Source organism: Clarias gariepinus, chromosome 27 (assembly GCF_024256425.1).
Source record: "Clarias gariepinus isolate MV-2021 ecotype Netherlands chromosome 27, CGAR_prim_01v2, whole genome shotgun sequence".
In the NCBI taxonomy this organism is placed as follows: Eukaryota; Metazoa; Chordata; class Actinopteri; order Siluriformes; family Clariidae; genus Clarias; species Clarias gariepinus.
In genome coordinates, this window is record NC_071126.1 from 17,391,275 (window position 1) to 17,407,363 (window position 16,089).

At 39.6% G+C, this 16,089-nt stretch overlaps 1 protein-coding gene across 1 annotated transcript in view; it reads right to left on the reverse strand.

Annotated features, from left to right (window-relative positions):
- Positions 1–5,799: 5,799 nt before the first annotated feature.
- The window catches only part of dcbld1 (discoidin, CUB and LCCL domain containing 1), a 43,383-nt gene continuing 33,093 nt past the window's right edge, over positions 5,800–16,089 (reverse strand). Inside the window, exons 11-15 of the mRNA XM_053488462.1 lie at positions 13,876–13,986; positions 13,684–13,771; positions 12,024–12,079; positions 9,939–10,058; positions 5,800–7,112 (exon numbers count right to left, since the gene is read on the reverse strand). Coding sequence (XP_053344437.1) covers positions 6,529–7,112; positions 9,939–10,058; positions 12,024–12,079; positions 13,684–13,771; positions 13,876–13,986 — 959 coding nt within the window. The 3' untranslated portion in view covers positions 5,800–6,528. The remainder of the gene's footprint in view (positions 7,113–9,938; positions 10,059–12,023; positions 12,080–13,683; positions 13,772–13,875; positions 13,987–16,089) is intronic.

Below are 16,089 nucleotides of genomic sequence, written 5' to 3' on the forward strand. Positions count from 1 at the left end.
GTCAATGGTGTCGTCTCCGTAAACATTCTGTAGTGTGATAGGAAACCAACAGCAGCCAGAGAGTTGGGTTCAACGATGGTGCCAATGCGATGCTCTTGGCGGAAACCATGTTGTGTAGAACCTTTGTATAGAGAATATCGTAACTCCAACAACGTACAGTTTGGATCACCTACGTATGTCAGATAATAATAATGTAAAAAAAAAAACTTTTTGGGGTTGTCATGACTTTTGTTACCGCCCTTTAACAAAAGTAATAGAAATTGTGTAAATTATTACTTTTTTGTAAATGTATCGCCTTGCACAGGGTCCGGGTTCGTACGTACGTATGTATGTATGTTAAAGTTGAGTAAGAGATGAGCGAGTCTTAGCGCTTTAGCTAACAAATCCGATTGAAAGCGATTCAAAAGCAGAATCATTTAAAGGAAACATTTTAAAATCATAGATAATATTAATATATTAATAATACCAATATATTTACCTCAGGTGTGTTTAAAAAAATATTTGTATGTTATGTTTTTTGGAACTTTTTCCTGTTTAGTCCACTTAGCAATTAGCACTAAATAAAAATGGAATTACAGCCACAGAAATGCATTTTTAAAATAATTTAACACCACATCTGAGGTAAATGTTGATGTTCTCTGTGATTTTGTCTCGCTTCCTTGACTGATTTGGCTTTACATTGCCCTTAAATAATGATTATACACTAGCTAGCTAAATCAGTCTCTCCCACCATTAGCTAACGCACTCTGTGTTTCTTGGTTGCCTAGCAACAGTGTTCTTCCAACTTTAGCTCCTAGAAAAATGTATTTATAGCACAAAATTTAGTTTTTCTTTTTTTAACACAAATTATAAGTTATATGATTGAAAGGTGACAAGCGGAAACTTTATTATTATTTTTTTTTTCAAGTTTAGGACTGCCCGATAAGAGATGGGTTAGATGTAAAGATGATCTGTGCAATTTGTGTGTTTATGTTGGGTGTGTGAGACGAGGTGAATCACAGGGTCACTTAACATAAAAGAAAGTGGTGCTGTTATAGAAATATAATCAACCGCAGGACTCAGGATTATCATGGCACTGTTGATTATTTGAATATAACAGCATGTTCTGAAGTGTTTTATTCCTCTTAGACCACACTAGTTGCCTGTGCTTAAAAATATTAATGAATGAAATGCAACACATTTAATCTTGTAGGAACCCCCATCCACCCCCCCCATCCCCCACGCACCCAAAAATATATTAAAATAACCTAGTTCTAATCACTTACATTAAAGTAGTTACAAACTTGCCAACCTTTTTATTGTGTTCTCTTTTAAAGTTAAGTGATAATAATAAGAATAATAAAAAAAAAATACTGAGGAAGCTGTAAAACACAAATGCTTTATTCTCTGACTCCCGGAGAGCTTTGATGTCTTGTGTGTGTACAGCAGTAAAATGTCAGAAAACCTAATTCAATACCCCAAGTAGAAGATCTGTACTATTGTAATGTCTCTTCTGACACAGAGCTTGAACTTGACCCGCACACATCAAGTTTGCTTCTTATCTAGACCCTCTAAAACTATTTTTTTTTTTTTTAAAAGGAGGAATTTTGCAGACAATCAGCTTGTGGACCTGTTCATGTATTACTGTATTGCACAGTGTGGGTGTGTAAGTCTAGGTGTGGTGAGACATCATGATGATGATGATGATGACTCGATCACGGTGTCGCCACATGCCACAGAAAGCATCGAGGCCGTGCTTCAAATCCACCTGTACTTCATATGGTTTATTGGTGATTGTTAATTTTCTGCTCATCATATGATTTCATATTTCTGCCAGCTAGACATGTGCTGATAATCAGTTATCTGATCTAGCATGATGTTAAACTCATGATACTGTAACGTGGATGGGGAGTATGCACTTGATTTACAGCCGAGGAAAAACGTCTCTCATATGGAAGGCAAGTTTCTTAATTTTTTTGCTAAATTAGATTTAGGATATCTTATTTCTCAGTTGGAAAGACTGATATCGGCACATGTCTACTGAACAACACGCGTAACCTGAAAGGTTTGAATTTTTAAATGTCATATCGGTATTTACTGCATAACAATATTGCAATAAACTTATTCGCTCACTTCAGCTTTGGTTTGTCTTGGCTAATGAGAAATTCAGTACTAATGTATCCCAAAAGACTGCATACATGGGGGAAATAATGACATAAGGGAAGTACAGTACATGCAGAACACCAGATTTGTTAACATAAATTTACAACGAAATAACGATCACATTGAGAACGTTTTGTTGGACAAAGAAGGAGACTGTTGGGATATCAAGTATATCAAAAAAGTTAAGGTGACACGGTGGTGTAGTGTTTAGTAATAGTGTTAATGTTGCCTTGCATCTTCAGGGTCCGGGTTCGATTCCCTCCACATGGTCTGCGTGCATGGAGTTTGCATGTTCTCCCCGTGCTTGGTGGGTTTCCTCCGGATACTCCGGTTTCCTCCCCCAGTCCAAAGGGTGTACCTGCCTAGTGCATTAGGTCTCCTGTGTTAGTCTCCAGGCTCCCTGCGACCCTGAATACAGGATTAAGTGGTATAGATGATCAGTGAGTGAGCTTTAAATCGACCCTTTGCATTGAAGATGCATACTAAAACTACAGAAGGTGCCCTTATTAAAAAAAAAACAAAAAAAAAACTTACATAATGTTATTCTTATTCTACAAATGTTTAAAATGTTCTACTTTATAGTGCAAGTTTAAACCTACAACCATTAAACTGTAAAACCTAATTTTATGTGCAATGATGACCTTATTTTCGACATGCGGAAAGAGAGGCAGGACTGGCATTGTTGTTCACACACTAGCCTGTTACAGTAAAGTACGTAAAGTGCTTTTGGGAAATTAAAAGTAATATCCACTAGATGGCATCTCAGAGCCAAAACATCCAAGTAAAACTGTAATAGGTTTTAAATAATGTTTTGCCACAGCTATTAAAAAACACCGACAATTCGGTTTAACCTGTCCGTCGTCATCGCGAGTGCTGTCATGACCTGCGTATTAAATCTAGAACTCCAATTGTTTATTTTTGTTTGTGTGTGTAAAATCAATTCCCACTTTGGTGTCTGTGCGCATGGGGTTTGCATGTTCTCCCCGTGCTTGGTAGGTTTCCTCATGGTACTCCGGTTTCCTCCCACAGTCCAAAGACATGCAGATTGGTGTTCCCAAATTGTCTTGTGATGAATTGGCTCAAGGCCTCAATATACAGGCCCTGTATACAGGAGAAAGTGGTATAGACGACGATGATGATGATGATGGAGATAGATGTCAACAGCTGCCCTTAGACTTAAAATGCGGAGGAATATTTTATAATTCCTGTCTGTAGAGATAAGACGCATAGTACAGATGTAATAATAAAGAATTATTTTGAAAATCACTGAAGCATTCCTTTAATGACACAATAAACAGCTTCAATTAAATGTAGTGAAGTTAGGAATTTTCTATTTATAATGCAGGGTTTAAACACCAGGGGGCAGTGTTTTATTGGCATATTGCAGGTACACAACTGGTACTCGTGTTCAAGTATAAAATACTAATTATAAATTACGCACCATTATTGAAGTCTTATGAGATTATGAGAGATTTGTCGTGATCTATTCTCTGAACACACACACACACACACAGAGAACAGATGATCTGGTGAGATCCCCCCCCAGTTAACATTCTGCATGAAGAGACATGTATGGAATTCTTGGTGAAGCAGGAAAGCCCAGAGCTCTGGAGATGAGAGAAGCTTCTTGCATGCTTTCATGTTGCTTTGATGCACATGGCGTCTTCGCATGTTGGTGTGACCCTGGAGACGGGAACAGAACGAGCAGGAACGCTGCGTAGAGAACGTAGCCCACACCCTGGTGTGAAGAGCCCAGACCTCCCACACACACACACACACCACAGCGTCTGGCCGAGGAATCGACACACACTCTGAATGAAATCAGATCGACTTCAGGCTCCCGCTGGAGTAAATAAGGAATAATGCAATTTTTTAGGTGTGCGGTTGTAAGGAAATAATCAACTATTGAGTTTTTATAACTATTTCCTGTTACTAACCAGGAGGTGATGATTTTCCTGCACCTCTGCATGATTTATCCCTCCTAAAAATGAAGAAATCTGCTGATGGTAACTGCTTTATGTGTTAAAGTACGATACGTGACGTTTTATCTATTTATAGAACCTTATAGTGTTAAGGAATGTCCATGAAACCAGTCGGTTCCTGATATTAATCAGCTATTAATAATTGATTCCTCACTTTTAGAAAGAAAAAAGAAAAAGAAAGAAAGAAAGGAAAGAGAAGCCGTTAAACAGCACTTTGTCTCTCCTGAAGACTTTCCTGTAGTGGCGAGAGTGTCAGCAGTTTGTTATGGCTTATTGTGTGTCGGTAGAAATTATAACAATCCACAGTAATTTTACACTCAAAGACTGAAATGTAGCCACTGATATAAACGCTTCGTAGTAGTTCGTAGGTGGACTGTAGACATCTGCAGAAAAACCTGGAGCAAATCCACTAAAAAAGCTACTAAAGGTATTAAATAGCATGCTCTAATAGATACTAAATCCACAACTAAAAATGACCCTGTATACTAAACTACTAAATAGTACGCTCTGATACTACAGTATATCTACAGCTAAATCCCACCCAGCACACTCAACTACTAAATAGTACAATCGAAGAGATCCTAAACCCATGGCAAAACCAGACCTTGCACTAAACACTGTCATGTTCTAATAAATATTAATTCCACGACTAAATCCGACCCTACTACTAAACCCCCAAATTATGCACTTTAATAAATACTAAATCAAGGGGGAAATCTGACCCTGCACTAAACGACTGAATAGCGTGCTGTAATAGAAATAAAATCCACAACTAAATGCACTAAAACTACTAAATAGTGTGCTGTGATGCTAAATCCCCCATGCTGCGCACTAAACTACTAAACTGAGCGCTCTAAGACACTAAACTACTCAGTAGTACGATTGTTTAGACACTAAATCAGACCTTACGATAAACGACTAAACTGCGCGCTCTAACGGACACTAAATCCACGGCTCAATCTGACCCTGTGCAATAAAACGACTGAATAAGTTCTAATAGATAATAAATCCACAACTGAGTCCGAACCTGCACTAAACTAAATAAACAGCAGCAAAATAATACAAAGGAGGATTTTTGTTCATAAGTACGTTTATGTTTCCTGGGAAACTAACGGGGGGTGTAAACTTTTGAACATAACTGTATGGAGTTTTATAGTCAGCTTGAACAGCGGTCTGAGGAGGGGGTCAGCTGCCAAGCACGACTGACGCAAAAACTGTGGCATTCCAAAACACACACGCTTTCCTCCTGCATTTCTGGTGGACACTGTGTGAGTGTGTGTGTGTGTGTGTGTGTGTGTGTGTGTGTGCCGTTTTTATCCTGACTCATAATGCACGTCCTGTGTGTTTAGGAAGTGGCAGCAGGCTGTAGATCAGTGTTTCTGTTTTACAGCCATGTGTGTGGAATGCACGAGGTTTCCAGCATGACGTTCTCACGGAACACGGCTGCTGCTGACACACACACACACACACACACACACACACTCTCACAGTGCTGAGACAGCTCGAGACAGCCAGGTCAACTGCTGAGCTCGCAGCTCACAGCTGAAGAGCAGCGGTGGGAGTCTCAGAGCTGAACTCTTCACACAGGAACCATGCAGGAACATCTCAGCAATGCCAGACATTCTTCCTCGCTCACACACTCGTGCATACCGGTAAAGACCACATGACGTCCGTGTCTCTTTAATGTCTCTTTAATATGCAGCAGCATCGATGCTCACCAGCAGCTTTTTGCGGGTGTTTTAAATAAACTTTTCGTTCCTCTTTCCGCGTATAACGATATACATTTCAAATCTGTACAGGGAATTATGTACAACTCCGTGAAAAAAAAGTCACACTGACACAACAGTACCACTGCACATGGCTCAGAGGGACGGGTGAAGAAGAAGAAGAAGTGTCTCCTCGAAACAGGAAGCTGAGGAGAGACCCGTCCAGCTCGGAGCAGTTCGACGATTTAAATGAATAAAAATGTACAAAAAAATTTAAGTTACGGCACCTTTTCAAAACTCAAGAGCTGCATACATACAAACATACTGGTCATCTTCAATATGACTTACATGTACGTTATACACAATTTCACATCGCTCAGAGAGAGAGAGAGAGAGAGAGAGAGAGAGAGGTGAAATCATCAGCAACCCTGTTCCTTAAAAAAAAATAATAAAACAAAACTCTTAAAAGAAAATATTTCCAGTTTGCACAACAGTTTAAAAAAAACAAAAACACACTAAGAGGATGAGCAATTCCACATGCTCACCGAGACGGCCATCTTTGTCTGCACATATCTACAAAAATAAAACCGTATCTCCATTCTGGTAGAAAAATAAGTTATAAGAAGGTCCCGGAGATTAGAATTTTTTTTTGCAATTTTGTGACATCACATGAAACGAGTCTGTTTGTTAGCTCGTGTTCAGGTTCCACTCAGGCTGCATCCCTCAGGGTCGGGTCGATGTGGGACCGAGGCGTCGAGCCGAACGCAGTCCCGAGGTGCCAAGTACCCCTGTGCCTGAGGTCTCTGATACTCCGAACTACCTCCGTTCTGCAAACCTGCAGGGTTCTTGCCCTTAGGGCTGTCGTAGACCCCTTCCGAGTTGTTTGGTCTCCCGGGTTTGGCCCTGTCCGCGTGGTTCGGTCTGTCCCGTTTGGCCTGCGGCGTCTGGTATTCCGCGGAAACGTTTCCTCCCGCCACTTTCCTATAGTTGCTGTTGTCCGTCGCTTTAAACGAGGAACTCTTACTGAGGACAACGCCGGGGACGCTGTAGCTGGGATCCGGAACAAAGACGTCCTTTCGGAAGGTGTGGCGCTCGATGATGGGCGTGGCGTACTCCGGCTCCTGATTGGTCAGAGGGAGAGCGTACTGATTGGCCGTGGGCGGGAAGTCGTAATGAGACGTGGCCTCGTTGGTGTTGTCTTTGGCTTCGGAGTCTATGGGCCTGAAGGTGGAGCCTTTCCTGGACACGGTGCCAACGCCAAGCATCAGTGGCTGCTGATAGTCTGAGAAGAGAGCGAGAAATCAGGTCGAGATCAATCGTAACGCCAATTAATCTATGACCGAGTTTAACCCTAATGGCTTCCTGCAATCGCAGCTGGGTGACCCGGCTGTGTGAGATAACGGCACATTTAATGCAGATAGTAAGACGACTGAGGAAACATCACCAGGTGCGCTGAAGGTCAAGTTTCATTATAAAAAGCTTCTAGATGGAGGTTTGGGTAAAACCAAAGTTGTGTGCTCGGGGGTCCTTCAAGAGGAACTATTTTTACAAGAATAAATTTAAGATGTGGGAGTGGTGGCTCAGGCTGGCAAGGCTCTAGTTTGTTAATTTTTTTCGGATCTGAGGATCGGGGTTCGTGGGTTGCCACGCCCCCATACTACCCATCCACTGCATGCAGTGCCGGTCCCATTCGAGACATTTGTTTAATGTTTGAAATATTATAAAACTGCATAATTTGTTTTCTCTAACCAGTTTGTCTTGCATTTCTTTCTAACATTAAATATTTATAATACAAGTAAATCTTAGTATTTTAAAATTGTGATTAATCGCGATTAATTGCAGATAATAACTGTTTTAAAACGGATTTAAAAAAGATTTTAATCGATTGACAGCAGTAGCAGAAACAAAAAAAAATCAGAACAGCTCCAAAAGGGGGTCATCGCACAATTATAATATATTTATATCCAAATACTTTATGAGAAGCGCCGTATATTCTCAGCAAAAAGAAAGGGTTCTTCAAGAACTTTTGGTTCCAAGTGCTGCCTTGATAAACAACGATCATCAATTTTTATAATATTTGAGGGATAAATGACATTGTCTTTGTCACTACATTATGCATTTTTAAATGCCTTTAAATGTTGTCAAATTTTCCACTACATGGTGTAAAGTGCACCGCCCAAAGTCAGTCTGGTGTTTAGTGCAGCTAAAACAAGTGCGTGTTTTAACTGCATAGCTCCCTTTATATCTTTTAATTTAACTAAAACAATGCAGGGCTATTGGTCTTTTGACCACAAAGCTCTGAAAAAATTCCAGTCTTGAAGTGGACTGCATTCACAGCTCTGATGCATCAACAGAGCATTTCTTTTCACCAAGAAAAAAAAAAAAAAATCAATAATGTATTTTGTACAGGTGATCTTGCTAACTGTTCAGGGTCTGAAAAGTGAAGACATGGGAGTTAGAGCTGCAGAACAATCAAATTATTGGCCTGCTCAAGCAAAGAAAAGCATTAATATGACTGGAACTGTGTTAAGAACTTTACAATGTATTATTACACCTTAGAAGGAAAGTGCTGAACCAGGAATGACCTCGATTGGCGATCACTTAAACACTTGACGGAACTGTATTGTATCCGAGTTCTGCTTAATAGTGAAAAACCACTTGTTAATGAGACTCATCAGAAGAAATGTGCTAGGGAACATAACGTGAGGGTAATGCAGCACTGGTAAAAGGTCATGTGATCTGATGAGCCCAGATTAACCCTACCACAGAGCGATGGGCGTGTCGGGGTAAGAAGGGAAGCCCATCATGCATAGTGTCCACTGTACAAGCCTCTGGAGACAGTGTTATGGTCTGGTGTTGCTGCAGTCGCTCAGGTCCAGACTCATCAACGTTATGGGGCAATAATATTAAGTCAGCTGACGACCTGAATGTACTGAATGACATTACAGGTTATCACATCTATGGAGTTTTTTCTTCCTTTATGGGACGGCCATATTCCAGACGCCATGCTTTGGACTAGGAATGAGCTAACTACAATATACAAACAACGATTTCTCTCGGATTTTTTGTCAATAAATGTTGACTCCATGTATAAAAAAATAGTATAATTAAAAATAGTTTTAATTTAACCTACCAAATCACATTTCCTCCAAGCTAATCCTACATCCTACCACTGTTTGTGCTTCTCACCATTAGAAAACAAGAAGAGAACCAGAGGTGGAAAGTAATGAATTACATTTACTCGCGTTACTCTAATTGAGTCGCTTTTTTGTGTACTTCTACTTTTAAAAGTAGTTTTTAAAATCTGTAATTTTACTTTTTCCTAAGTATGTTTAGTTTGACGTATTGTACTACTACATTAAAAAAAATTATATTCATTACTGAGTAAAAAAAAATGAATGAACGGAAATGAATAATAATATGAATTAAAAAAATTATAAAAATAATGCAACCATGAAGGAAACAAAAAAATCCACAGCGGAAACCACTGCTCTGATTGATGGTATTTCGTACTTGTGAATTTAGCGCATTTGTTCTCCACGACCATCAAATTCTTATGAAGAAAACCCCTGGCTATATTTAAGCGACTCCTTTGATTTTTAAGCACAAGAAAGGCACCAGGTTTATGATGTAATGGTGTTCCTCTAATTAAAAACAACTAGTTTGAGATTTATATCCTCTTGTCTTTTTTGAACTACACTAGAATCCCCCCTAACTAAAGTAAGTTACTTTTAACTCAACTAGCTAATAAAAAAAAATTGTTTATACTTTTACTTGAGTATATTGTTTTTAATGGTAACTTTACTTGTACTTCAGAAAAATTTCACTGAAGTAACAATACTTTTACTTGAGTACAAAAGTTTATTACTCTTTCCATTAAGTGCAATAAGATCTTACTGGAGATACGGCGCACTGCTGAAAGCGTGAACAGTTCCCATTAATATTCCAAGGTGCATCTTTGCGCATTTAAATAATATAAATCTTTAAAATAATTCAGACAGGATTTGACGAACAGGGACAAATCGTAATGCTTGAGTATTTCGTGTGTGAATATTGAAGAGCAGGGTAAACATCGATGTTCCGTGTAACTGATGAGCCGGGGTCTGACCTGCCATGTCGCTGGTGACCAGGTCCATTTTCGGGAGGTGGTCTTTCTCTGAGCTGTAGCTGAAGGTGAACTCGGTGGACTGCTGCCTGGCAGACGGATGTTTCACCTGCTTCCAGCAACCTGGACGGGAAGCAGTGACACAGAGAGAGAGAGAGAGAGAGAGAGAGAGAGAGAGAGAGAGATAATGAGAAGATGTGGGACACACCCTGGCTGAACCACTAATTCTTAAAATCACTAGAAAATTTCTGTAATACGGACAAACAAGGAGAAGTGGGAATGACCGAGCATCAAAACAAGAACAAACACAGGTCTGGAGAAGAAAATAACAGTTTCACAAGTAAAATTTCACAGAATCATGATGAACACTGCCTTTAGAGATCATCTCCAGATATTTGTTCAAGGTTCTTTATGTTTTTCTCCCTTGACATTCAAGCCTTTAAAATAAGCCTTGGGGTATTTTTTAAAGTCATAGTCAAAAGGATGTACCTGTTCAAACAGGATTATAGTTTATTTCCCAGCGACCTGAGCGACGACGCGATTGTTCAGATCAATATGGAGGAAGTGCATGGATTAATGTTGGTACTTGTGCTAACGGCTGTTTTGTAACCAGCTCGCAGCAACAATCAAAACTTGTTTTTCCCCTACAACTATAACATGCTCGGACTGTCTAATTCACGTCTGACATGCTGGCCTCCAAGGAACTGCTTTAATGCGAAAGGCATGGAGCGAGGTCAGGACTGTACGAAGGGGTTTGGGCAATAACTCCTAATAACTTCATGGCCCTGAAACATAAATGATTGTGTGTACAGTTCCACTGGATAAGATGCGTTTCAGATTTATTCAGCGATTTTCAAGGATCAGGCGTTCCTCTCGCTGAATGTTCTCGCTGGGAACAACTGCACCAAGAAAAGAACAAGAATACACGCATTGAATTAAAGAGAAAGAAGAAAGGGAAAACAAGTTAGAGAGAATAGGAGACGGAAAGAAAAGAGACAGACAACGAGAAAGATAGAGAAGGTTGGAGTTGGAAAGAAAGTCAAAGATGCATATAACGAATAAGAGGTGAAAAGAGAGAGAGAGAGAGAGAGAGAGAGAGATAGAAGCAGGGAAAGTGAATAAAAGAACGAATGCATAGGGCTTCGGGATAGTCAGCTAGGAGTCTCATCACCGTACTGTGCTTTACAGTCTTCTGTAAATGTCAATCGATCTTAGAGCTTTACCCAGGGAAAGGTCATCAAGTCCCGGTTTGACTCGAACGCCCCTCGATAATTTTGTTTGTTTGTATAAGGATTTACTGCCATATACGCTTCTCAGGCTATTTCACAGCAGATACATATTAAACATTAAAGTAATTTATTCAAACCAATTTAATATGTTATAATGTAAGGAATTTAAAGAGTTGTGGAAAAAAGTTATAACAATAATAATAAAATAAATAAATATTGTTAATTACAGGATAAAAGCTGCACTCCGAATGCAACAGTGAAATATTTAGTGGAATCAACTTTAATTAGCAGCTTGTGTCTCGCGCTGTTCTGTCGGACCGTCTTCTAATAAAACTCAGCGTCCTGATGTGTGTGTGTATGTGTGTGTGTGTGTGTGTGTGTGTATTTTCCACTTTCTGTCTTTACAGACAGTCACAACGCTGCTGCTGCTTCACCGGGTTTCCTTCTGGGGCTTTAAATGTCAAGAGATTTCGAGTGTGTTTACAGCTGTGTGTGAAGTAGTGTGAAGTGCAGGGATGTGCCAAGATGAACATTCTTGACTCTTATTCGCGCTGTGTGAACTCGCAGCACTGGGAAACATGCTTGTGTAAGTGTGTGTGTGTGTGTGTGTGTGTGTGTGCGTGTGAGATGGTGAAGCACTTCGGATCAGGGATTGATTTTTATTCAGAGTTTAAGGATCGTGTTTGTAATTGTGACCTGCATTTGATTTAACATTAGAGAGTTATGTCTAATTTACACACTTTTCATCTTTAGGGATAAGACAACAACGGAAAACAAACATCAGAGGTGGGTTTTCTTTTTCCTCGGCTAGAAATAGATATGTAACAACCGAATTTCAGTGTTGTATTTAATCGCTCACCTGTTGCGACCTGTGGATGATCTGCAGAGTCGTACATGTTCTCTTTATTCTTCTTCCTAGAGAGAGAGAGAATAAATTATAATCAGAGAGAGACAAGAGGTAATGAGACAGATGGAAGACAAAGAACAAGAAGAGATAAAAAGGAGAGAGGAAGAGCGTTAAAGAGAAAGCCAGAGAGAGAGAAAAGGAGGGAGAGAGAGAGAGAGTTTTTGACTTTTTACAATCCTGTATTTTAAAAATTCAATTGTATAAAATGAGATTTTGTTAATAAATAAATACAAATTATTTTAAGACATTATGATTATTTTTCTTTTACATCCAGAGTTGTTTCACTTTTTCAGTTTAGGTTTGAGAGAGAAATAAAGAGAGAGACAGATCAAAGGTAAAAGAAGTTAAGGAGTAAGGGAGACAGAAAGAAGAGACGGAGACAAAGCAATCGATGGAGAATGAAGCAGGAGACAGACAAAAACTGGAGTGGGAAAGAAAGACAAAGATGCATACCATGAATAAGAGTTAAAGAGAGAGAGAGAGAGAGAGAGAGAGAGAGAAGGACAGAGAAATTCACAAAATAAATTACAATCAGAGAAAGACAATGAGGCAATGAGACAAAAAGAAGACAAAGAACGAGAAGAAAAAAAGAAGAGAGGGAGAGAAAGAATAAGAATTGAAGAGAAAGATAGAGATTGCATTTAATGAATTAAAGAGAGAGAGAGAGAGAGAGAGAGAGAAGGAAGGCAGAAGAAAGGGAAAACAAGTTAGAGAGACAAAGAGAAAGAGAAAGTGAGAAACAAAAATTTGAAGTTGGAAAGAAAGAAGCGCACCATAATAAGAGAGAGAGAGAGAGAGAGAGAGAACACTAACATTAACATCATCAGCATCTTTCTTTCAGGATCTTTAGCTCTCAAGGTTATTGTTCCTTCAGCACTCCTCCACAGCTTTATTATCGTTCCCGTAAAAAAAAAAGAAACAGCTTATCTCCAACCTGACCTTTGACCCCCCCCCCCACTTGTCTCGGCTTCCTTCCTCTCCTGCAATACAATAAGGATGATAACACCGCTGCATGTTTGCTCAGTCATGTACATCAGCCACCCATATGTTTATTAGCAAACACAATGAAAACCAACACACACACAGACACACACAGACACACACACACACACACGCTCAATACAACTTGTCGTTTAAGTAACAGAAAGCGAGTGAAGATAATCTCAGGACATTTATCATCTCAGAGCGTCCGTGTCTCTCAACACGTCACAACTGACACCTTAAAGCCAGAACAAAGGAGGACCAAAAAAAAAAAAAGTAAATAATAAAAATAAAAATCCCGTCATTCACGTGAAGCTGAGTGGATTTATAGTTCTCGTGCCTGTGATAAGCGTCAGCCTTCATACTTGTACACAGCATGAGTGTGTAGTCTAAGTGTGTGCCGTCATGGGAACTAAACCAGATAAAGAAAAAAAAAAAAAAAATGCTTAATCGTCTAGCCCTTCGAGAACAATAAATGAAACGCAGTACAATTTGTTTTGACTGACAGTTTGGTCCGGACTGATTTTGGTTTAGCGCGTCCACAATCGACCTTTAGCCGGCAGATTTCACGTTCACGTCTGGAACAAATCCGGCTGCGTTTCTGGTTCGACTTCGCTTGAAGGTCACTTACTTCTGCAGCAGTTTAAAGGCGCAGATCCCGGACACGAGCACCACCGCCACACACGCCGCCGCAGACACGACGATGACGACCAGCTTCACTGTGGAAAGAGGAAAAGGAAACAGACTCAGGGTCAAGATAGACACCGCAGGTGGAAGTCTGATGTTTTGATGTGTAAAGCAGGAGACGGAGACGTGGCTGTACCCAGATCAGGCTGAGGCAGGTGCTCGGGGACTTCGCTGTCATCCTGAGGGTTGGGTTGGCTGGACAAAACCTCCTGCGTCACCTGAGACGTGACGTTAACTACCGAGAACACTAGAGCAGACAGAGCAGGATAAAGAGTTAGTTTGGTTTGACAATAAGTAGTCAATACGACCCTATCGCAGCGCAGTTACCCGAATAATAAGACGACTGAGGAAACATCATCAGGTGCTGAACGGCAAGTTTCATTATAAAAAACTTCTAGATGGAATTTTAGATAAATCCAAAGTTGTGTGCTCGAGCTACCTTCAAGGGGAACTATTTTTACAAGAATACATTAAATGTAAGATTTGGGAGTGTTAACTAAGGGCTCAGATAGGGCTGTGTATCGAGTTCGATACTTTTGAAGCACCGACCGAATCGTCTCGATACTATCGAGTATCGAAAAAATCATTTTCGTTCGGTGCCAAATTTCGATACCCAAAAGTATAATCTTGTTATCGTCAGTGAGCTACAAAAAGTGCGGCATCCTTAATGTGCCCGGATCAAATGCTGGAGACTGCCTTGAAAATCAATAGTTTACAGCGGTTACGCCCACTTCGCCCAGAACTTGTCAAATGTGAGGCTGTAATGCACACTACATTTTAAACCGTAGCAAAAAATTTTACGCAAACGATGTTTAAGCGATCAAAAGTATGGCTACATTATGCCAAGATTGACGGCAACAGCGTGCGATGCAATATTTGTAAAAAGGTTATCGCGTCCAAGACTGGCAACACGTCAAATATGATAAAACACCTGACAGTACACGGAATTAATTTGCGAGCAGAACGTTGCTCCGTGTTTGAGTGCAAGAAGATCACGCCGGTGCAGTCATCATCATCCTCTCAGTATTTTCCTGACTCGGGGCCTCCAACAACATGCCCACCACAAGCGTCGTCCTCCGTGACTGATGAGGATTACGGCGCGATGACTGGGGCTCCGACAGGTAAACCGACATACACAATCGGCTAACTTTTAGCGCTTCATGCTTGTGTACCGTTAAGTTTAAGTTTGTGCGGGGTCACTTTAATAAATAATTTTTATGTACTGCAACGTTATGTACTGTTTGATGGCTTTAAATACGTAGCTATGTTGATGCTAAAATGCTTTAGTGATTCTTAAAAGGTTAGTTCACTGAAAAAAATGAAAATTCTGTCTCTAATTACTCACCCTAATGTTGTTCCAAACCCATAAGACCTTTGTTTATCTTTAGAACAAAAATTAAAATAATTTGGATTTAATTCAAGAGCTTTCTGATCCTCTCATAGATTTACTGGATATGCATTTTTCAATGCCCAGAAAGGAACCAAAAACATCAAAATAAGTCCATGTGATATCAGTGGTTCAATCAAAATTATAAGAAGCTGTGAGAATACTTCTGTGTACAAAAAACAAAAATAACTTTATTCAACGATTTATCTATGGGAGGATCAGAATGCTCTTGGATTAAGTCCAAAATATCTTCATTTATAGATAATTAATAAAATAATTTTCATTTTTGGGTGAACTAAACCTTTAAGCGACAGTGAGCCTCACAAATACTTAAAACTGATTGAACTTTATTAAAACTGTTTACACTGATCTATTATGTTAATTACACTTTGTTCATTTTGTGCCTTTGTTTACTGGTCTTAGAGATAAGCCTGCTGTGAAAAGTGTCACAAACATCCTGAAAAATAAAACCAAAGTTTCTCAGAGATTATGTGTATTATGTAATCTTTTTAAAATGTTTTTCTTAAATAAAAGTATCGAAAAAAGGATCGTTCGGAACCGGTATCGAATTCAGGGTATCGGTATCGGTATCGGTAATTTTGGAACGATACCCAGCCCTAGGCTCAGACAGCTAAGGCTGTAGGTTGTTGATTTTTTAATCCGAGGATTCGGGTTTGAGCCCCGCCCATCGATGGGTTGCCACACCCCCATTCTAACCCAGCCACTGCATGCAGTGCCGGTCTCAATCGAGAGATTTTAATTTAATCGAGAGATTTGTTAAATGTTGATATTTTACATATTATAAAACTGCTTCCTTTAATTAGTTTGTCATGCATTTGTTTATTCCAACATTGCACGTTTATAATACAAGTCAATCTGAATATTTTTAAACTGAGATTAATCGCGATTAATCGCAGACTATGGCTGCGATTAACTAGAATTTCAAAAATGTTATCGATTGAC